Source organism: Octopus bimaculoides, chromosome 21, assembly GCF_046866305.1.
Source record: "Octopus bimaculoides isolate indiv1 chromosome 21, ASM4686630v1, whole genome shotgun sequence".
NCBI classification, from domain to species: domain Eukaryota; kingdom Metazoa; phylum Mollusca; class Cephalopoda; order Octopoda; family Octopodidae; genus Octopus; species Octopus bimaculoides.
The window spans coordinates 7,774,727-7,794,648 of NC_142948.1; the positions used below are offsets into that span (position 1 = coordinate 7,774,727).

The following is a 19,922-nucleotide window of genomic DNA, read 5'->3' on the forward strand; positions in this document are numbered from 1 at the left end:
GAAGGCATGCTTCAGCACGGAGAGTTAACCCAGAGACTTCGCATTTGAAGAGCTAATTTTGAATTTAAGTTACAGATTCCAGTTTCAACTTTATCAACATCTGGCTTATTCTTACATTTAGATATATACACACATATATATATCAGATGAGGTGAAGGAACACACCAAGTCAGCTTGAGTCAATATATTTATTGTACCAAGACAGTTCTTTATAAGATTCTTCAAATGATTTCAGGAACTGAAATGGAGAAGAAAAAGAGGGAAGGGAAATATATAATTCAAAGTCATGATTGCCTTAGCAATGTGGTGAGGGAGGGAGGAGAGAAGCACTGGAGCAAAACAATTTTTGTGGCAGCATTACAGCCAGCAGAATTTATTTATTAGAAAATATTACAAGGAATGATCTGAGATGTTTTTGTTGTTTTTGCTTTTTTTATTCATACATTCATGAAGACACCTAACATAATTGAATAATGAATAGTGGACCAGTCAAACCAATATTTTCTGCCTTAATATGGACATTTGCAAGAATGCTTGCGTTCTTACTAAAAAGAGAGAGAGAGAGAGGAAGGGGAGAAAAAAGGTTTTTGGGAGGAAAACGTATAAAAATAAATTTAAAAATTCAATAAATTAAAAACAAAAAGGGGGAGGTGAAATGAAATTACATTAGGGGTGCTATTTTTTTGTTTTTTTTTTTGTCAAACTGCTGCGTTTGTGTATTGAAGCCACAAAACATGCTAATCCCTTAGTATCAGTTTTTGTTTTTGCTTTTTTTTTTTTAAACACACATCTATCAATACAAGATGTTACCATTTTTTAAGTTCTTTTGAAAATAAGTCAAGGTAACTATAAAGAAATAATAATAATCATAATAAAAGAAAATGCAACAACTATTGTATTGCCACTAATTAGCTTAAGAACAATATGTAATAATAAAGTTAAAAGAAAGGGAAGCTGCCATTTCTTAAAATTACTGATAACTTTGTAACCTTTGAGAGGGAAGGGGAGGAGAAATCACCTCCAAAGTGATACACAGTTGGTAGCAGCTTCAATTGCCACTTTTTGTTTTTTAAATTCCACAGTAAAGAAGCCGAAAAGTAAATTAATAGTAAAACAAAATAAGAGTATAGATATTTTTAACTAAAAAAGTAAAAAATAAAAAAAAGAGGGGGGGTGTAAATGAAAATAACCCATAAGACTCAAGTAAATTATTTGTTTTTAAAAGAGACTTGGAGAGGTCCCCAACCGCGATAGCGGTATCCATTGAGCCTGCCGACAGCATTTTCTGCTTCGTGTTGGTTAGCCATCGTGACAAAGCCATAACCTTTTGTCTTCTGATGTACACGCACAATATTGGCCTTTTGCACAGTACCAAAGCCGCAGAAAAGCTGGCCCAGGTCAGATTCATCCATATTGCCAGTGTTGTAGATAAACAACACTGGACTGTTAGACATGTCATTATTTGGGTTAGGGTTGGGGTTGTTAGGAGAGTAATTGACAGGCACCGGACTTGTAAATCGTTCATTACGCATGAGCATAGGCGTGGAGAAAGTTTGTTGTATGCTGTTATTATTGTTCATGTATTGTTCATGTGGAGGGCGAGTTTTTTTAGAATTGGGAGCTTCATTAGCAAATTTTACTATTATTGGCTCACTACCACCTGGAGGTATAGTTTGATTCAAGTCAGCAATGGCAGCTTCTGCCATTTTTTTCTGATCATACAAAACAAAGCCTACTCCCTTAGATTGGTTAGTGTTAGGATGAGTCATTATTCTGGAACGGATGATAATACCATAAGGTTCAAAGAGCTTAACAAGGTCGCTCTGAGCATAATGATTTGGTAAGTGGCTCACATAAACATTGGCCCCCTTCACTCCAAGTCCACTGGGCCTAGCAAGAGCCACTTTGATTCTTTTGTTCTCAATATGAAGTCCATTTAAAGTTTGAACTGCTCTTGCAGCATCTTCTGGGTGTTCGTAATCAACAAATCCAAATCCATAGCTGTATCCTGTTGCCCTGTCTTGAATTATTTTTGATGACTTAATTGGACCAATGGTCAGGAACATGGCTCGGAATTCTTCATTGGAAAGACTTTGTGGGATATAATTCACTATTAAGTTGGTTAGATTCCCACCATTATCTTCACAGTGATCTTCTGTTGCCATGGCAACAGTCCCTTGTCTGTCATAACAGCTCCAACACAGTGATTGCTAACAGTTGCACAGGGCTTTTCTCCCTAGAAAAGTAAAAGAAGAAAAGTTAATTGGACTATTATCCAATCACAGATTAAAAAACAAAACAACAAAACAAACATAAACTTCATTGATGTAGGTAATTATTTTTCGCAGTTGCAATAAAAACCACGTTTTCATGTGTGTAGTTCAATACTCACTACTGATGTAACTGCATAAACTCCAGAAGCAGTGTTAAGACATTAATACGGATTTTTTTTTTTTAAATATATTTATAAACTATGTAAGAATATTCTGTCAGAATTTGTGATGAGAGTGCTTGTGAATGTAGACATCAAGTAAATCTATAACAAAAAAAAAACAACAACTTAATATCAGAAAACTCATTAGGAGAGGATGGGTGTTTAGTTTTGAATTAGGTTCTAATGGTAATTGTATGTATAAAGGAGTTCTAAATCAGACATGCTAATAATATACTGTCAAGAGAGTAAATATTAGATTCTTTTTACTTTTGCTCGGGTTTCAAGTTCAATTCCAATAAAAAGATTTATTGGATTCTTTAATTATCACTTATGTGGAAATACACTGCTTTTGTTCCAGTCCATTTTGAAACTTCGGTAGAATTTAGTAAAATAACTTAATCATTAGTAAGTATTTGGAATGTAAATTGAAACAACTTTTTAATCTAGAACAGTTCAAGACAAGCCTGTAACAAAAGTGGGGCTAATATACAAAACTTGATTAAAAAAGCAGTTGAATCCAAGATAAAGATACAGGCAAAGCCATCCACATCTAATACCACGAAGTCTACATGGAACCTTTTCAGAAGTCTAAGATAAGGGGAGTGGAGCAACTATTTTCATAAGGTACCGATGAGCAGCATCAGCCACATTTTGAGATGCAAGGGAATCCTGATGAACTGTTCACGTACAAGCCCAGAATTCACCAGGTTGCAGGTATGGATTTGGATTTGTTGATTACAAACACTCAGCAGTAAGAGCAGAACAAACTTTAAATGAACTTCATACTGAGAGAAAGAGAATCAAAGTGATGGCTCTTGCTAGGCCCAGTGAAGGGGACCAATGTTTATGTGGGCCACTTACCAAATCATGTAGACCAGAAAATAAGCAAATGGACATATATCTGCTATAAATGAGACATGTCAAAGACCTAGACTCACACAAAACTGACTGGGTTTCCTTTCACTGATGCTGTACTCTGGATAAGACCAGAGAATAAAAATAATCACATCATTGAAGCTATACATAATTCAAACCAACTTGAATAAATAAAAATAAGTATAACATTTGACAGTAAACTGAATGTATTTACTAGCAAGAGTAAGATAACTACATACAAGTGATGATGACAAAAATAGAAATACAAGAAAGGCAACCACCTACTTAGCAGCAGCTTAATAATTTTAATGAATTAACAGCAGCAATAACTTATTGCTGATAGTAAAACAGAATGATTATAAAGATGTAAATAAATAAAATAGTTTTTTTCTTGTGCTACTGACCAACTTAATTTCTTGGTCATTCACCACAGTTTAAAATAAGCATGTCAGCATTAGGATTGAAATAACTGCCTTCTGGCCCTGTAATTATTAATGGTCCTGATTAGTACTTGTAGTTCAAATATTTCAAAATGGATATTTTCTTTGAGAAGGTGGACTGTTAATCTCTACTGACAAACACTACATGATTTTTAATATTTACATTTTCCCTATATTTTGATATTTTACAAACAAACAATACAAAACTTTCATGATAATTCTTAGAAATTTCACTCTGAGTAAGAAAGAATTGCTTGGCAATGATTAGAAACTATCGAAGAGCAGGGGAGATAATTTCAGGTAATTAATTTCTCAGTTAATTTGCAGGGAGGGAAATAGTGGTCCCTCCCTGCAGGTAGAGGAGAATTTGGCATATTTTCGTCATCTTGACTTCATCAATGTAATTTACTCTCATCTAGTTGAGTCTGATGATGTATCAGTGTAGATTTCCACACACAAAGCCAGTCTGACTTGCCAGGTAAATGAAAAATATAAAACGAGTTGATAGCTTTTCTACTCTAGGCACAAGGCCCGAAATTTTGGAGGAGGGTAGATTAAATCGACGCCAGTATGCAAATATATTCAGAAATACTATCAATGAAATTAATATTTCATTGATAGTATTGATGGTACAAAAGTCAAACATTACAGGTGTTGATGTTTAATGCTTTAGCATTTAAACCAGCCCAATATTCTACCTGTTTCATGTTCAAACTAACCAGATCCAGCCTCTCACACCTACCCTGCAATGTCATTCTAAAAATAAACAATCACATCTTCAAAACCTCAAAGCTACAAGATAATACAGGATTAATTTTATAAAATATGAACATATAAGTATAACATTTGACAAAGGGTTAAATCCAGCCCTATGAATAAAGGTATTCAAGCCGTCTTTGTTTATTCTCTCCGAAGTTTTAGGGACTGATTTGACTATTTCTAGCCATAATTCTGATTTGCTGAAGTTGAATAATACAAAATATCATTCAATGGTTCATTGCCACAATAACTATAAGAAAGTGTATTCATTTCTTATAAAGAAGGGAACATACTCAAACAAAATGAGACTGTTCTCAACATTGATTGAACATTTACTTTCCAACATCTGCAAAAACGAAGATAAATAGTCAAGACATGCTTTTGAAAATGACTGGAAACAAAACAGTATGAATTGAGGCTCTCTTATTTACAGTCAGAGAATGTACATACACACACATTTGAAGATGAGAGCAACATCAACTCTCATGTACAGAATATGACGATGGACTTCAGTTTCTGTCTATCAATTTCATTCACAAGATATTGGTCACAAACAGTGGCTATGCCGAGGGACTGAACCCCTAACCACATGGTACCAAAGCAACTTCTCTTAACTATGCAGCCATGCCTGCACCTTGTCTTAGTTATATCTCCAGGAAATAGCCGAGCCCGAGAGTTCGTCTTTCATAAAGCTATACTTGGGGAATATTCGGTCAACTAATACTGATAGAAGGATTCTGTAGTTTCAGGTTGTGGAGCTATGTCACCTTACAATATAACCTAATGGACACAAGTGATAAAATAAAAGCTGTAGACACCTTACACTGGTCCATCAAATGCAAATTCCATCCTGAGATTGATCAGAACATATAACTTGGAATGAATTATCATTATGTGAACTTGGCATAGAAAAATGAGACAAGGTGCACTGCTGCTATATGCACATATATTCAAGAGTATATTTAAAAAAAACCTGACAATGAAAACTGCCCCTTCTATCACTACCAGAACAGAGTCTGCTCCTTTGAGCTAGAAAGCTACATTATCAACTCAAACAAAATACATTGATATTTTTTTCTTACACGTTTCAAAATCGATATTCTCTCAAGCTGCAACCTTCTAGAGTTCTCTCCCTTCGTAGACAGACTGGTTATACGTTAAGGTCACGAACTTGGGAAGATATTTAATCTTTCCATGTGTTATATTTTTGATGCTTTACTTGTTTCAGTCATTAGACTACGGTCATGCTGGGGCACCGCCTTGAAGAATTCGTAGTTGAATGAATCGACCCCAGTACTAATTTTAATTCCCCCCCCTCTTCAAGCTTGTTACTTATTCTATTGAACTCTTGCCAAACTACCAAGATGTGGTGGTAGTGGTGGGACATAGACACAAAGGCATACACATACAAGTTTTTCAGTTTCCACCTACCAAATTGACTCACGAGGTATTGGTCGGCCCAAGGCTACAGTAGAGAACACTTGCTGAAGGTGCCATGCAGAGAGAGACCAAGCCCAGAACCATGTGGTTGGGAAGCAAGCTTCTTACCACACAGTCACGCCTGCATCTATATCATGAATCAGTGTTTAATCTCTATAGTTTTATGGAGAGGACACTAAATAAGTTAGGACGTCAGTCCTTTACAGCTGGTACCAGGGAAGATACAAAAATTACATTGCTGTTGCATGTAGTAACAAATTAACACTACCCAACAATATCTAAGTGAATCGCAAGATGTGAGATTTACCTTGGACAAACACACAACACAGCAGCAAGACTAGAACCAACAATCTTTCAAGTTGGTTATCATGATTACTACTACTATAAACCCAACAAACAATTGGCTCTGCATAGGAAGGCTAAAATCCAGTTCAATAAGATAATTTTAACAATCAGTAAGACTTCACCCATTTTGCTTTTAAATCACATCCCAAATGACAAACAGAGGAACATTAAATGCAAACAAGGAATTGGAGGTCTATGAGGATATAAAATAAGTACTGTATTTGATGGCCTATAAGATGCACTAAAATAATGTTTTAATTCCTTCATTTACCTGTATAACTTTGTTATTACCAGTAATTACAAGCAATTTATTGCATCCACATTCGATATAAACATACCATAGGCGATTGTTCACCAATAGATGGTAGCATATGTTTTGAGCGCATACACTGAGTGCACTGGACATAAGGGGATTTTATGGGTAAAAAAGTTGCGTCTTATAGGCCATCAAATACACTAGCTTTTAGTACCTGTTGAATGTAATACTTATTTATTCACATTGTTTTGAATTAATCATGCATTATGTTGTGGCTTCAAGATTTTAACGATGTGATTGTTTAATTTTTGACTGACATTGTAGGGAAGGTGTGAGAGGTCAGACTTGGCTAGATATAGTTAATTTAAATGCTAAACGGTTAAGTCTTTTAATTTTAGATAAATGCTTGAAGATAAGCTTTAACATGGTGTTGCTTCCTGGCTCCTCTCCACGTGCAGTCGGTTGTTGCACAATAGGCGTTCAACCGGCAACGAATGGTTGGATTCTTTTATGGCTGGATGCCCTTCTAGTCACCAAGCAAGGTAATGTTGCTTCTAGTCCATTGCACGCCACTGCTAACATGCATCATAGGTTTACCATATACTAAAACATACACACTGAGATTTATTATTCAAGAAAGTAACCATTTCATGTCCTAGTGAATTCATTCCGACTTTAGAAGTCGAAAATACAAATACTCCAAAATTATTGTAGGTTACAAGTTATTGTATGCTACGGTAGCTATCACAGACTAAGGTCATTCAATTATATTTTGACCATAAAGCATAGCTAAGAATAAAGGTTGTAAGTGATCACAATGGAAGAACAGAAATTATTTGCCCTTTATGATAGAATTGTCATGACAAACCAGCAGGACCTTCACCATTACATCACTCAACCAAAAATCAATTACGTAACTCAGAGTTTCTCCAAAACTGAAGGCAGGACACTTAATGCAACTTGTTCCTCTTAGCACCTGAATGACAAGAGGTCCCAATTTTAGTAACAATTAAAATATGAATCAAACAACCTTGCACGAGAAACGACATACTGTGGTGAGCTGCAGAAATTATATCTTCACTAAAAACCACATAGAAAGCAATATATCAACAGTAGTAACAGAAAAATTACAGACTTGGCTGTATGGTTAAACAGCTTGATTCCCAACCTTGCGGTCTTGGGAACCTTGGGCAAGTGTCATCTATAGTCTCAGCCTGACGAAATCCTAAGGAGTGGACTTAGTGAACGGAAACTGAAAGAAGCTCATCGTGTGTGTATGTCTATGTGGCACCTAAGGTGGGTGCCTTCTACTGTAGCCCTGTGAGTGGATTTAGTGGATAAACTGAAAGAAGCCTGTTAAATATGCATATATGTACTGTCACTGTCATGCAAAAACGTGTCCTTGGTTTTCAATATTGTCTGAGCATAAGGAAATATTACCTTACTTGGAAACAAGTAAGGGCTGGCAACAGGGAGGGCACCCGGCTGTAGAAAAATCGATAAATTCCGTCCGACCCATGCAAGCGTGGTAAAGTGGAAATTGAAACGACGATACACACACACACACACACACGTGCTGACCGCGCGCACCTTTGTTCTAGACATCACGTGATGCTTGTAAATAAACATCATGGTGAGGCAAGCGAGATTAATTTAGTCTTTTACGAGAAACATGCCCAGTTATTGAAAAATATTACGTTGCTTGGAAACAGGTGAGGGTTGGCGACACAAAGGGTATCTGGCCATGGAATAGTCTGTCTCAAAAAATTCCGTCTGACCTTTGCTGGCGTGAAAAAAAAAAAAGTGGACGTTACATGATAATGACATCCGATAAAGAAATCATGATTACACGGTCAATTTACCAATAACGACTGATCACTTACAGGACATACACCAAAATCCAAGCCAATGCTAAGTGAAATAGCATTTTTTAAACACACACACAAATCCTTAAAACTACAAAATTGCAACCACGACTTTCCTTCGCGTTATCAAATCACTTGCTGGATTTCAAACTATAAAAGCATTTATGTACTAGAAAAGAAAAAAAAATTAATAAATGCTCGACAGCCATTGACCTTTTGTATCTAAAGCGGTTTTTCTTTAAATCCAAGATTCACAGTTAAAAAAAAAATTTTTTTAAAACCACCAAGAATAGAGAATTTTTGTTCTCAATACTGTTTATTTATATTTTCAATCTAGTTATCATGAATTAAACAATGATTCACTGCAACTTTCTAATTAGGGATTATCTTTGATTAAATTACTTGACATATGGCACTGCAAAAACAATAACAAATTCTGAATTGCTTTTAATTTTATAGTTTCCTAGTCAAAATGTTGCGAGATTTAATGTTTAAAAAAAAAACTTAGAAGTCGTCGGTGAAGGGGCAAATATGTTATAATAGGAAAATTAAAAAAACAAAAAAAATTTCGGTAACGGTTTGTTAGCTAAACCCCTGTGGGCCTTGTATTATGTTACACGTTTTAGGAGGGAAAAAAAGCAGGGAGCGGGATGAAAGAAAAGCAAGCGCGAACGAACCAGCAGTTAGTTACAAGATCGTTGAATATACATACACACACGCACATCTATGTGAACACACATATATGTGACGATGGAGACTAACAAATCACTAATGAACAGTCAAAACATTTCAATATTACAAATCTTGAAGGCATCGAAGGATGAAGGGGGAAGGAGACAAACTGGCGCACGCGCATACAAGGCACATAAGAGGCTGCAAATATGAAAGAAACTTGCGAAAACGTGTTCGAGACCGCTAGCTTGCTTGTTTGATATTTCAGAAATGGATTTGTAAATAACTATTTCTAGTAGAGAAGCACAGGCCAGTAATTTTGAGGGGAAGCGGGTTTCGTCGATGCCATTTAACCCGCCACATAGTAATATTTTAACGACACTGGGAGGGATGAAAGGCAAATCAACGTATGCAGGATTTGAACTCAGAACGTCAAGAAGCAGGAACTAAAGCCGCAAAGCACCCCACTACCACCACCAGAGAACTCCATTAAGTCTGACAATGATAATTCTATACATTATAGACACAAAGCCTGAAATTTTTTTTATAGGTAGGGGGTTAGTCGATTACATCGACACCGAAAGGGATGAAAAACAAAGTTAATCTCGGCCGTATTATTTGAACCCAGAACGAATGCCGCAAAGCATTTTTTCCACCGACGTTCTAACAAGTTTCACAATAATATTGAAAGCAAGGAAGACTGGCGGAGGTAAAATATACATACACCACCCGCTTTTCGGCGTAACAAAAACCCTACAAAAGCCAAATTCCACTTTTAAATAAACAATATCATTATTTCCCCCATATTTAGTTATATACTTATACCTGTATATCGTGTGTACATTCATTTCCTATCCTCACGCTCTTCCATCACATTTTACAACAAATCATTGTAATTGCTCATTCATTCGACAAAAGGCATCAATATGTAAAAAGAAAACTATTTTGTTTTTTAATCCAACAGCTTTATTCCCTAAAAAGCGATTATAAAGTTTCGGCTTTAATACCACACTATATATTTTAATTTTGTACAAAGTACTAACGTGCAGTCACCCTTTCTCTGTGTGTGTGTGTGTGTATATATATATATATATATATATATATATATATATATGTATTACACACACGCGTGCGTACATGATGGAAGAGGCCTGAGAATAAGGTAAGGACACTGACTGCTCGCAGGAAACTTGGTAAAAAAAACAAAAAAACGTTAGACTATATAAAGCCGCACTGAGTAAGCACAGTATTAAGTACATTTAAGATGCCACATTGTGCTGAGAAGAGTTGAAATTCAAAATAATTTGTTTAAAAATGGGATCTATCTATATAGATCAAACTTCAGTATGTGACATCGATGTATACACACATATTTATAGACCTAATGTATGAATAATTTCTCTTATAAACGTAAATTATAATCCTCAACATCAAATTTTAACAAGATAAATAAACCCGATTTTATACAACTAAGTCAATGATAAAATAAAATTTAAAAAAACTATTTCGATCAACACGTGCACTGAAAAATAATATTTTTTCCCACCTAACTTATAATTATAAAATAAAAATGACCTTAGGGCATTATTATTAATCATCATCCACCTCTACCCCCACTCAATCTCAAATTTAACATAATTATATCGTCAGCTCTATCACAAACGTGTGTGTGTGTATACATATATATATGTATATAAAGAGAGAGAGAGAGAAAGACAGAGAGGGCTAGAGTTTGATAGATATATACACACAAATTAATTTAATATATTACAATATAATCCGAAACAACAAAGAGAAATATAGAAGGATGACAACGAATTAAGAAAAAATAATCTTGCGAGTGAAAATAAATAGAATGCAGCAAGTGAGAAAATGAGAAGACATGAATTTTAGACTTTTTGTTCTGACTGGTTGATACCGGCCGGCATATAACATGAATCCGCCTTTCAGTGCCGTTTCCTCTCTTGTCTCTCTCTCTCGCTAGCTTAACAACTAGATGAGGAATCCATTAGCGAAAATTGGACACAGAATCAGTTTTACATATATATATATATATATATATATATATATATATATATATACATACATATATTATAAACGAGTGAGCAGACTAAATGTAACATTTTAAAACTTAATTTACAAAATTACACAAGGTTTTAATGTAAGAATTTACACAATGACGTGTGTATGTATGTATGTATGTTATATACGTACGTACATATGCATTACACAACCACATTTTAATGCACGCATTTACACAATGTCGTATATAACAAGCAAATGTGCGTGGATGTATATGTAGGATCTGTCTAGATTAATTTCATATTCCGATTGTCGACAAAATGCATTGTTAATGGATCAGACAGAAAAGGTGGCTACAATGAAGAAAAAACAAAGAGAGAGACACCAAAATATAATATATACAATACGTATGCGTGTGTCTCTAAATATATATATATATACATGCACACACACACATATATATATATATATATTTATATATATGTCCTTACATATGCGTACGTATCCACATAATGCGTGTATGTAATACGCGAGTTACACAAAGAGAAAGTATGTAAGAGAAAGAGATATATACATTTGCATTACACACACGTGACAGGTAAATTAAAAATCGAGGGACGACAGCATTCTTTTGTTTCAATCTAAATTATGGAAAATAAATACTAAATAAAACAAAATATTAAAATTATATGACATTTGGCCCCAAACCACGATTTTCACCATAGGTTTATCACTGACCTCGGTACACTTTATGGCACATTTTTTTTGTCATCGACACAAGAAATGGCAAGCGTAGTGGACTCCGGCCAGATTTGAACTTAATAAAACCTCGAGAGGACCAAACTTAAAATGTTGCACGGAATGATGATGATAATGATGAACAAGACATTAATCTAACACTGAAAATCTCATCCATAAAATACCCGCTTCTGTATAAGGTCTTTTATCCATTTTGCTAAGCAAAATTTAAATTCTAGAGATTTTCTTTTAATGTTTCTGTCCTCTCTCTTCAAGGGAAAAATGATCATGCTGCCATCAAGAATAAGTTTATTTTAAATTGAAAAATGCTGAAGATTTTGGTAGAGTTATTTTATTTTATGTTGTAATCCGATCTAATTTAATTTTAATGATTGTTAAACTATGATGATAGAACATTTCGTTATAATCATTAAAATTATATATACATATATAAAATTAAAAGAAACCTAGAATTAAAACAAAGCTTAAAATTATGTACAATATATAAAAGGAATAAAATGGGGGGGGGGAGAGAAAAAACCCCCGTTTCTTGAATTTAAATCTTTTTTCTTCTTTCACAGTTGAAAGATTAGAAATAATTTATTGTTAAGGAGGTAGGATAAAGAAGAAAAAATATAATAATTAGAAAGTATTATGTCTCATATATTATATATATTTATGTAGGCATGATTAATGGTGTGGAATAATAATAAATATTAAATCCTAAATAAATGATGCATCTTTTGTTTCGTCAAACTAAGAGCCTCCCCCCCTCTCTGTCTGTCTCTCCCTCCACCCGCCAAAAGCCAACAAAAGATGTGCATGTTTGAAAAAGTGTCCATCGAGTGGCTGAGAGAAAGGGTTTACATGTCAAATGAAGCACATGGTGGCGACTAGTAGTGAGCTTGGCGAAAGAACATGCCACACACAGGAGGAAAAACGGCTGAAAATTTCAAACCCCCTCCGACTTGACGCAAAAGAAAACATGTCAAGCGACACTGTAAAGCTAGCAAAAGACAAACGAAGCTCTTGCCGAACGTTTCGTCTATATTACTGTCACAACTTGCGACACTGTTAAGAGGAAATAATATGATAAAGGTAACACATTTTCGAAAAGAAAGCAGAAAATTGTACTAACCTTTAGATAGAGATCAAATATGGCGGCTTCTACCTTAAACTAAATTCGGTTAAAGTCGGCTGTTTTCGAGCGCCCAAAAAGTCAACCTCAATAAATTATTCTTCGACTGTTTCCGGATATTTCCGTTCAACAAAAGCATTCATTCGAATTACTCCGACTACTCACGGATATTTTTAATAAATAAATAAATAAAAAGATACAGCTATGGCATGAGAGAGAGAGACAGAGAAAGAAAGAGGAGAATAAAAGGTTCTAGTTATATAGAATGATGGAGGAGGGCAGAAACGAATGAGAGAGAGAGCCTAGAACAAAAGGGCATAGGATTTGAATGAGAGAGAAAGGAGGGAAAGGAGATAGAACAAATTGATTGTGAGAGAGAGAAAGATAAAGAGATATATAGATATAAAATAAAAAAAGAACTAAAAGCTAGCAACACAATGAAAGAGAAGATGTTACAGCTATGAAAGTAGAGAAAGAAATGAACGAAAAGATATAGCTTTAGAATGAGAAAAAGATGAAGAATAAAGATACAATCATACAATGAGAGAAGATAAAGTGATTGAGATAGAGCTATAGAACAAGAGAGAGAGGAGCTGAAGGATAGAGAGAAGGACAAAAAGATACATGTATTGGATGAAAGAGGACGACGAAAAGATACAGTAATTCAATGAGAGGGGAGAAAAAAGATACAAATATAGAATGACAGGAGGAGGAGGAGGTGATTTGTCACAGGAAGTTGCTAAAGGGAAACTACTGCGTTAAAGCGACGGTATACTCCCTTTAGTCACTAAAATGATGAGCTTTGCATTTTCCTATTTTTAAACAAGGCACTGAGTTAATCTCTACACGTTTGGTAATACTTGTCACGTGTTTTGCTTGACTTAAAATATTTCACTTTAGATATTAAGATAAACATTGATATTTTAAAATGTTTGCCAACAGTGGCTTCGAAATTTCGTCATAAACTGACTTTTCAAACTCATACATACGCATGTGTGTACATTTGAATTGTCAGGTATAATTCTTTTAAAAATAATTTTAGCTTTGCTATGAAGAGGTTACACATCAAATGATATCAAATGTTATCTAGGCAGAACGACTAGGATAAATCAGATTCATCACGTCAAGACTAAAATTGTATATATCTAATCTCTCCTCTCTCTCTCGCTATATCTATCGATCGATCTAACCCGTTTTCTATCTGTCTGTCTGTCTATCCGGCTTTCTATCTGTCTCTCTGACTTTCTTTCTGTCTATCTATCTATCTATCTATCTACCTACCTACCTATCTATCTATCTATCTATCTATCTATCTATCTATCTATCTATCTATCTATCTATCTATCTATCTATCTACCTACCTACCTATCTATCTATCTATCTATCTATCTATCTATCTATCTATCTAACTACATACCTATCTATCTATCTATCTATCTAACTACATACCTATCTATCTATCTATCTATCTATCTATCTATCTACCTACCTACCTATCTATCTATCTATCTATCTATCTATCTATCTATCTATCTATCTAACTACATACCTATCTATCTATCTATCTATCTATCTATCTATCTATCTACCTACCTACCTATCTATCTATCTATCTATCTATCTATCTATCTATCTATCTATCTATCCCTTTCATCAGCAGCTGCATTATCCTTTCACTTTCTATGCTCGTATGGGTTACATTGTTATTGCGTCCATCTTCAATCAGTTTCTACGGTTGGATGACCTTTCTAATATCAACCACTTTAAAGAGTATCTTTTACCTTTTAATTGCCTCAGTCATTGAACTGTGACCATGCTGGGGCACCACCTTGAAAGTTTTAATCGAACGAATTGATTCTAGTACTTGTTTTTTAAAGCCTGATACTTATTCTAGTGGTCTCTTTTTGCCAAACTCCTAAGTTCTGGAGACATAAACAAACCAATACCGGTTGTCAAGCAATGGGGGGGGGACAAACACAAAAGACACATATATAAAGTTTCTGTCTACCAAATCCACTCACTGGGCTTTGGTCAGCTTGAGGCAATAGTAGAGAACACCTAAGGGGCACCACAGAAAATGGTAAATGGTTTATGGCACAAAAGAAATCACTTTAAACTTGCTAAAATGATATTCAAAGTTACTTATAGGATCAGAAATATAATTTTGAAGTGTCCATGGTGTCAGTGAGGATTTGATCAAAAACTTTGCAATTAAAGAAAAAGTGAGAAAAAACTTTTCAAATATAAATAAAGTAGAAGTATACAAAAATAAACATTATTTTCCATCATTTTTTTCTTTGTTTCATTTTGAAAAATAGAAATTTATTTAATGGTTTATTATTGTTTATATTTTGAGTTACATATATGAGGGTGGGGACCAAAATCTTTTAAGTGGTTAGGACTTCCATGGGGTTTAACCTAACCCGGGGTCTGGGTTGGGGTGGTGTTGAGGTGGAAGTAAAGTAATGGAGAAAGGATTGTGAGAGAGAAAAGCGGGGGGGGGGGGAGAGCAAATGCAGCTAGAACTTCCAAAGGGAAGAATAAGCAGAAAATGATTGCTGTGAGTAAAAGTGAGACAATGGTTCGAGTGAGGCGAAGAGTACCACGAAAGTGGTGGTGGTGGGAGTGGGGGGATAAAGAAAGTACTGGGTTTCATTGCACTATATTGACTTTGTTCATATGATAAGGAAGGATACATTAAATAATGCAGTCCTACATACACTTGGAGACCCCAAAAAAAACAATGCTAGAGAGTCACAACTGAAATGTCTTTGATCAAGGGCCTGCCAGTTGAGGACTGATCTGAGACTTGGTAACAACCTCAACAATGAAGGAGACATTAAATAATTTAGTCTTAGATACACTAGGCACATGGCTCAGTGGTTAGAGCATTGGGCTCACAATCATGAGGTAATGAGTTCGATTCCCGGATCAGGCTGTGCGTTATGTTCTTGAGCAAGACACTTTATTTCACATTGCTCCAGTTCACTGAGCTGTAGAAATGAGCTGCGACGTCACTAGTGCCAAGCTGTATTGGCCTTTGCCTTTCCCTTGGATAACATCAGTGGTGTGGAGAGGGGAGGCTGATATGCATGGGTAACTGCTGGGCTTCCATAAACAACCTTCTCCAGACTTGTGCCTCAGAGAGGAACTTCCTTGGTGCAATCCCATGGTTATTCCTGACCAAAGGGGGTCTTTACTCTCTTATCCTAGATACACTTACTTCCCAATCATGTGGTTTCAGTATGTGGTACCTTCTACTATATCACCAAGCTGATCAAATAATTCATTCTCATCTTTTGACATCCATCATCTGGGCTGGTATTAGTGTGTGGCAGATGCACAGGGACAATAAACCCTGAAGATGTACAGAAAACAGATTCCATCACATGCCAGGGGGAAAAACTAGAAGCAGTTAATAGCTTCTGGTATCTAGGTGACCCAGTCTGTAGTGGGGGTGGTTGCTCTGAGAGTGTAGCGGCTAGAATAAGAATAGCCTGGGCAAAGTTCAGGGAGCTCCTACCTCTGCTGGCAACTAAAGGTCTCTCACTCAGGATGAAAGGCAGACTGTATGATGCATGTGAGCGAACCGCCATGCTACACGGCAGTGAAACATGGGCCATGACTGCTGAGGACATGTGTAGGTTGAAAGAAATGAAGCTAGTTTGATCTGCTGGATGTGTTAATGTCAGTGTGCATACCCGACAGAGTGTAAGTATCTTGAGAGAAAAGTTGGGCATAAGAAGCATTAAATGTGGTGTGCAAGACAGACAACTGTGCTGGTATGGTCCTGTGTTACATATGGATGAGGACAGCTGCATGAGGAAGTGCCACTCCCTAACTATGGAAAGAACCTGTGGAAGAGGTAGACCCAGGAAGACATGGGATGAAGTGGTGAAGCATGACCTTCAAACACTGGGCTTCACAAAGGCAATGACAGGAGACCGAGACCATTAGAAGTATGCTATGATTGAGAAGTCCCTGCAACTAAAGTGAGATCACAGCCATGCATATCCGGCCCAGTTAAGAGTACCTCTGATGCGTTGTGCGATATGATGTGCTTGAGAAGACCTGATGAGTCAAGTAAAACCAATATAGTAGCTGTGGCCAGTGCTCCCTGACTGGCTTCCATGCCAGAGGCACGTATAAAGCACCATCCGAACGTGGTCGATGCCAGTACCCCCCGACTGGCTCTCGTGCTGGTGACACATAAAAAGCACCAACCAAACATGGCCAATGCCAGTACCCTATGACTGGGCACATAAAAAGCACTATCCAAACGTGATCAATGCTAGGCCCACCTGACTGGTTCCCGTGTCAGAGCACGTAAAAAGCACCCACTACACTCTCGGAGTGGTTGGTGTTAGGAAGGACATCCAGCTGTAGAAACATTGCCAGATCAGATTGGAGCCTGGTGCAGCTGCTGGCTCTCCAGACCACAGCCAAACTGTCCAACCCATGCCAGCATGGAAAATGGACATTAAATGATGATGATGAGGTATCAAAAGATTCAGTAATCTTTCAGCTACCAAATAAAGTATGTTTTTTGTACAACTCTTTTTTTACTACAAAAATAACCTCAAAAACAAGGTTAGGTCACACCATTTTGATAAAGGGTCAAATAGATTGATTAATTTTGTAAATAATCATGAATTTTAAACCAGATAAACAGTATATATCATTAAGCTATATGAATACAAAAGCATGAAAGAAACGATAATAGACAAAATATTTGTTGGTCAGAAAAAGAATTAAAATTTGAAATTTTGACTCTTTATTTGACCTACCTATCAAAATCTACTCCCTGTGAAAATACCACAGAAGAGGTCAAGGATATTGATCAATGAACTCAAATGTTACAGTCTCCTCAACTTAATCACTGGAGTGGAAAGAGAAATCATAGTAAAAAGTATTTGTTGTTTGTTGTGAAATTTTTAGCTTCGTGGCTGTGTGGTTAGAAGTTTATTTCCCAACCACATGATTCCAGGTTCAGTCTCACTGTATGGCACCTTGGACAAGAGTCGTCTACTATAACCTTGGGCCAACCAAAGCTTTGTGAGTGGATTTGACAGATGGAAACTGAAAGAAGCCAATAGTAAAACGTGTTGTATGAGTGTGTGTGTGTTTGTCCTCCACCACTGTATGAAAACTTGTGCTGGTGTGTTTACATCCCGGTAACTTAGCAATTTGGCACAAGAAACCGACAGAATAAGTACCAGGCTTAAAAAAGTAAAGAAAAAAATATATATTAGGGTCGATTTGTTCAACTAAAATTCTTCAAGGCAGTGCCCCAGCATGGCTGCAATCTAATGACTGAAGCAAGTAAAAGATATAAGATATATTACATATGTGATGAACTTCTGCATACTTTCCTTAAATTAAATTCCACACAAATGGTATTGGTTAACTCAAAGCTTTGAAAGAAGAACTTGCCCATGGGGTCATGTAGCCAGATTGAAGTTGAAATAACACAACTGTGTTGAGACCTGCTTAACCATCCGCAGGCGTGGCCATGTGGTAAGAAGTTTGCTTCTAAACCACATGGTTTCAGGTTCAGTCCCAGTAAGTCTCTTCCACTTTAGTCTTGGGCCAACGAAAACTTAGTGAATGGATCTTGCAGACGGAAACTGAAGCTCATTGTATATGTGTGTGTGTGTGTGTGTTTCCCCCACCACTGCTTGGTGTTGGTTTGATGATGTTCCAATAACTTAACTGTTCAACAAAAGAGACTGATAGAATAAATACCAGACTTGACAAAAATAAGTACAGGGGTCGATTTATTCGATTAAGCCCTTCGAGATGATACTCCAGCATAACCACAGTCCAATGACTGAAACAAGTAAAAAATAAATGAAAGATACAGCAATATCTTCCACCATGTTAAGGCGGCGAGCTGGCAGAATCGTTAGCACCCAGGGCAAAATGCTTAGAGGCATTTCATCTATCTTTACGTCCTGATTTCAAATTCCGTCGAGGTCGACTTTGCTTTCCATCCTTTCAGGATCGATAAAATAAGTATCAGTTACTGGTGTCGACGTAATCGATTTAGCCGCTGGCCTTGTGCTAAAATTTGAAACCAATATCTTACACCATGTAGTCTTATGGCTTTTTCGTAACACGGGTTAGTCACGACTGTTAAACGTTTGAATACAGATTGGCTGAGCAAGAGTCGACCAGGAGCTAAGCAACGACTTTTACTTAATATTTGACAGTTCGGGAATAAACTGAGAAGTCAATCAAAGCTCTTTGAAAACCAGAGAAAATTGGTTGCACTCGACTGCAATATCCGTAGCATACGCTGTGACATGACCCGATCTGGATGAGTGTCAGGATTCGGGTTTAGGATTAGGGTTCGTGTTAGTGTTAAGGTCAAGTTAGGGTTCAGAGTCAGATTTAGACTGCATGCTAAAGTATAAATGGCTAGGTTGACCGCACGCTACAAGGCAACCAAAAATTGTTTAGACATAGTTTAAACAATAGTAGTGATATCTAGCATGGACAAAAGAGAAACAGAAAAGATTCTGAGTTGTTCGATCAACTAATTTTATGAGAGTTAACTACCTTTTTTGTTTTTAGCCTTTAACACAACTAAAATTTGTACTTACCAATTGCTAGGATAATCTCAATTGATCGAAATATTTCAACTCGTTATGTTACGTATATGATACTCCTACACTAACCGAACAGTAGCCCCAGCATTTTATCTCTAAGCCATAGTGATTAACAAAAGACATGAAGTCGAATCGAAACCGGACCGCAGGCTCGTGTGACTACGTTAAATTCTTTCAAACTCCCATAATAAATTTGCTGTTTTTGCATTGTTTTATTCAAACGCGATAAAGATTGTTGTTGCAAACTTGTTTTATTTAGCAGAGCGAAAATTAATGTTTTAAAAAGTATTTCAGTTCTTGATTGGGTTCATTGTCTTCGACATGGC

General features: G+C 36.2%; 1 protein-coding gene across 2 annotated transcripts; it reads right to left on the minus strand.

Annotated features, from left to right (window-relative positions):
* Window positions 1-169: 169 nt before the first annotated feature.
* Window positions 170-19,687, minus strand: LOC106882010 (ELAV-like protein 1-B). 2 transcript variants are annotated; one of them, XM_052975354.2, is made up of 2 exons: window positions 19,591-19,687; window positions 170-2,236 (listed from the first exon to the last, which is right to left on the minus strand). In XM_052975354.2, the coding sequence occupies exon 2, from the start codon at window positions 2,163-2,165 to the stop codon at window positions 1,209-1,211; it is 957 nt and encodes a 318-aa protein (XP_052831314.1). In that variant the 5' UTR covers window positions 2,166-2,236; window positions 19,591-19,687; the 3' UTR covers window positions 170-1,208. The 2 variants fall into 2 exon arrangements, with proteins under 2 accessions (XP_052831314.1, XP_014788037.1); XM_014932551.3 differs by lacking the exon at window positions 19,591-19,687 and adding an exon at window positions 12,986-13,042 and having other exon boundaries at window positions 344-2,236.
* Window positions 19,688-19,922: the final 235 nt, after the last annotated feature.

Coding starts and splice junctions, on each gene's coding strand:
- LOC106882010 (XM_052975354.2), bottom strand. CDS start 2,165: ATGGCAACAGAAGATCACTGTGAAGATAATGGTGGGAATCTAACCAAC.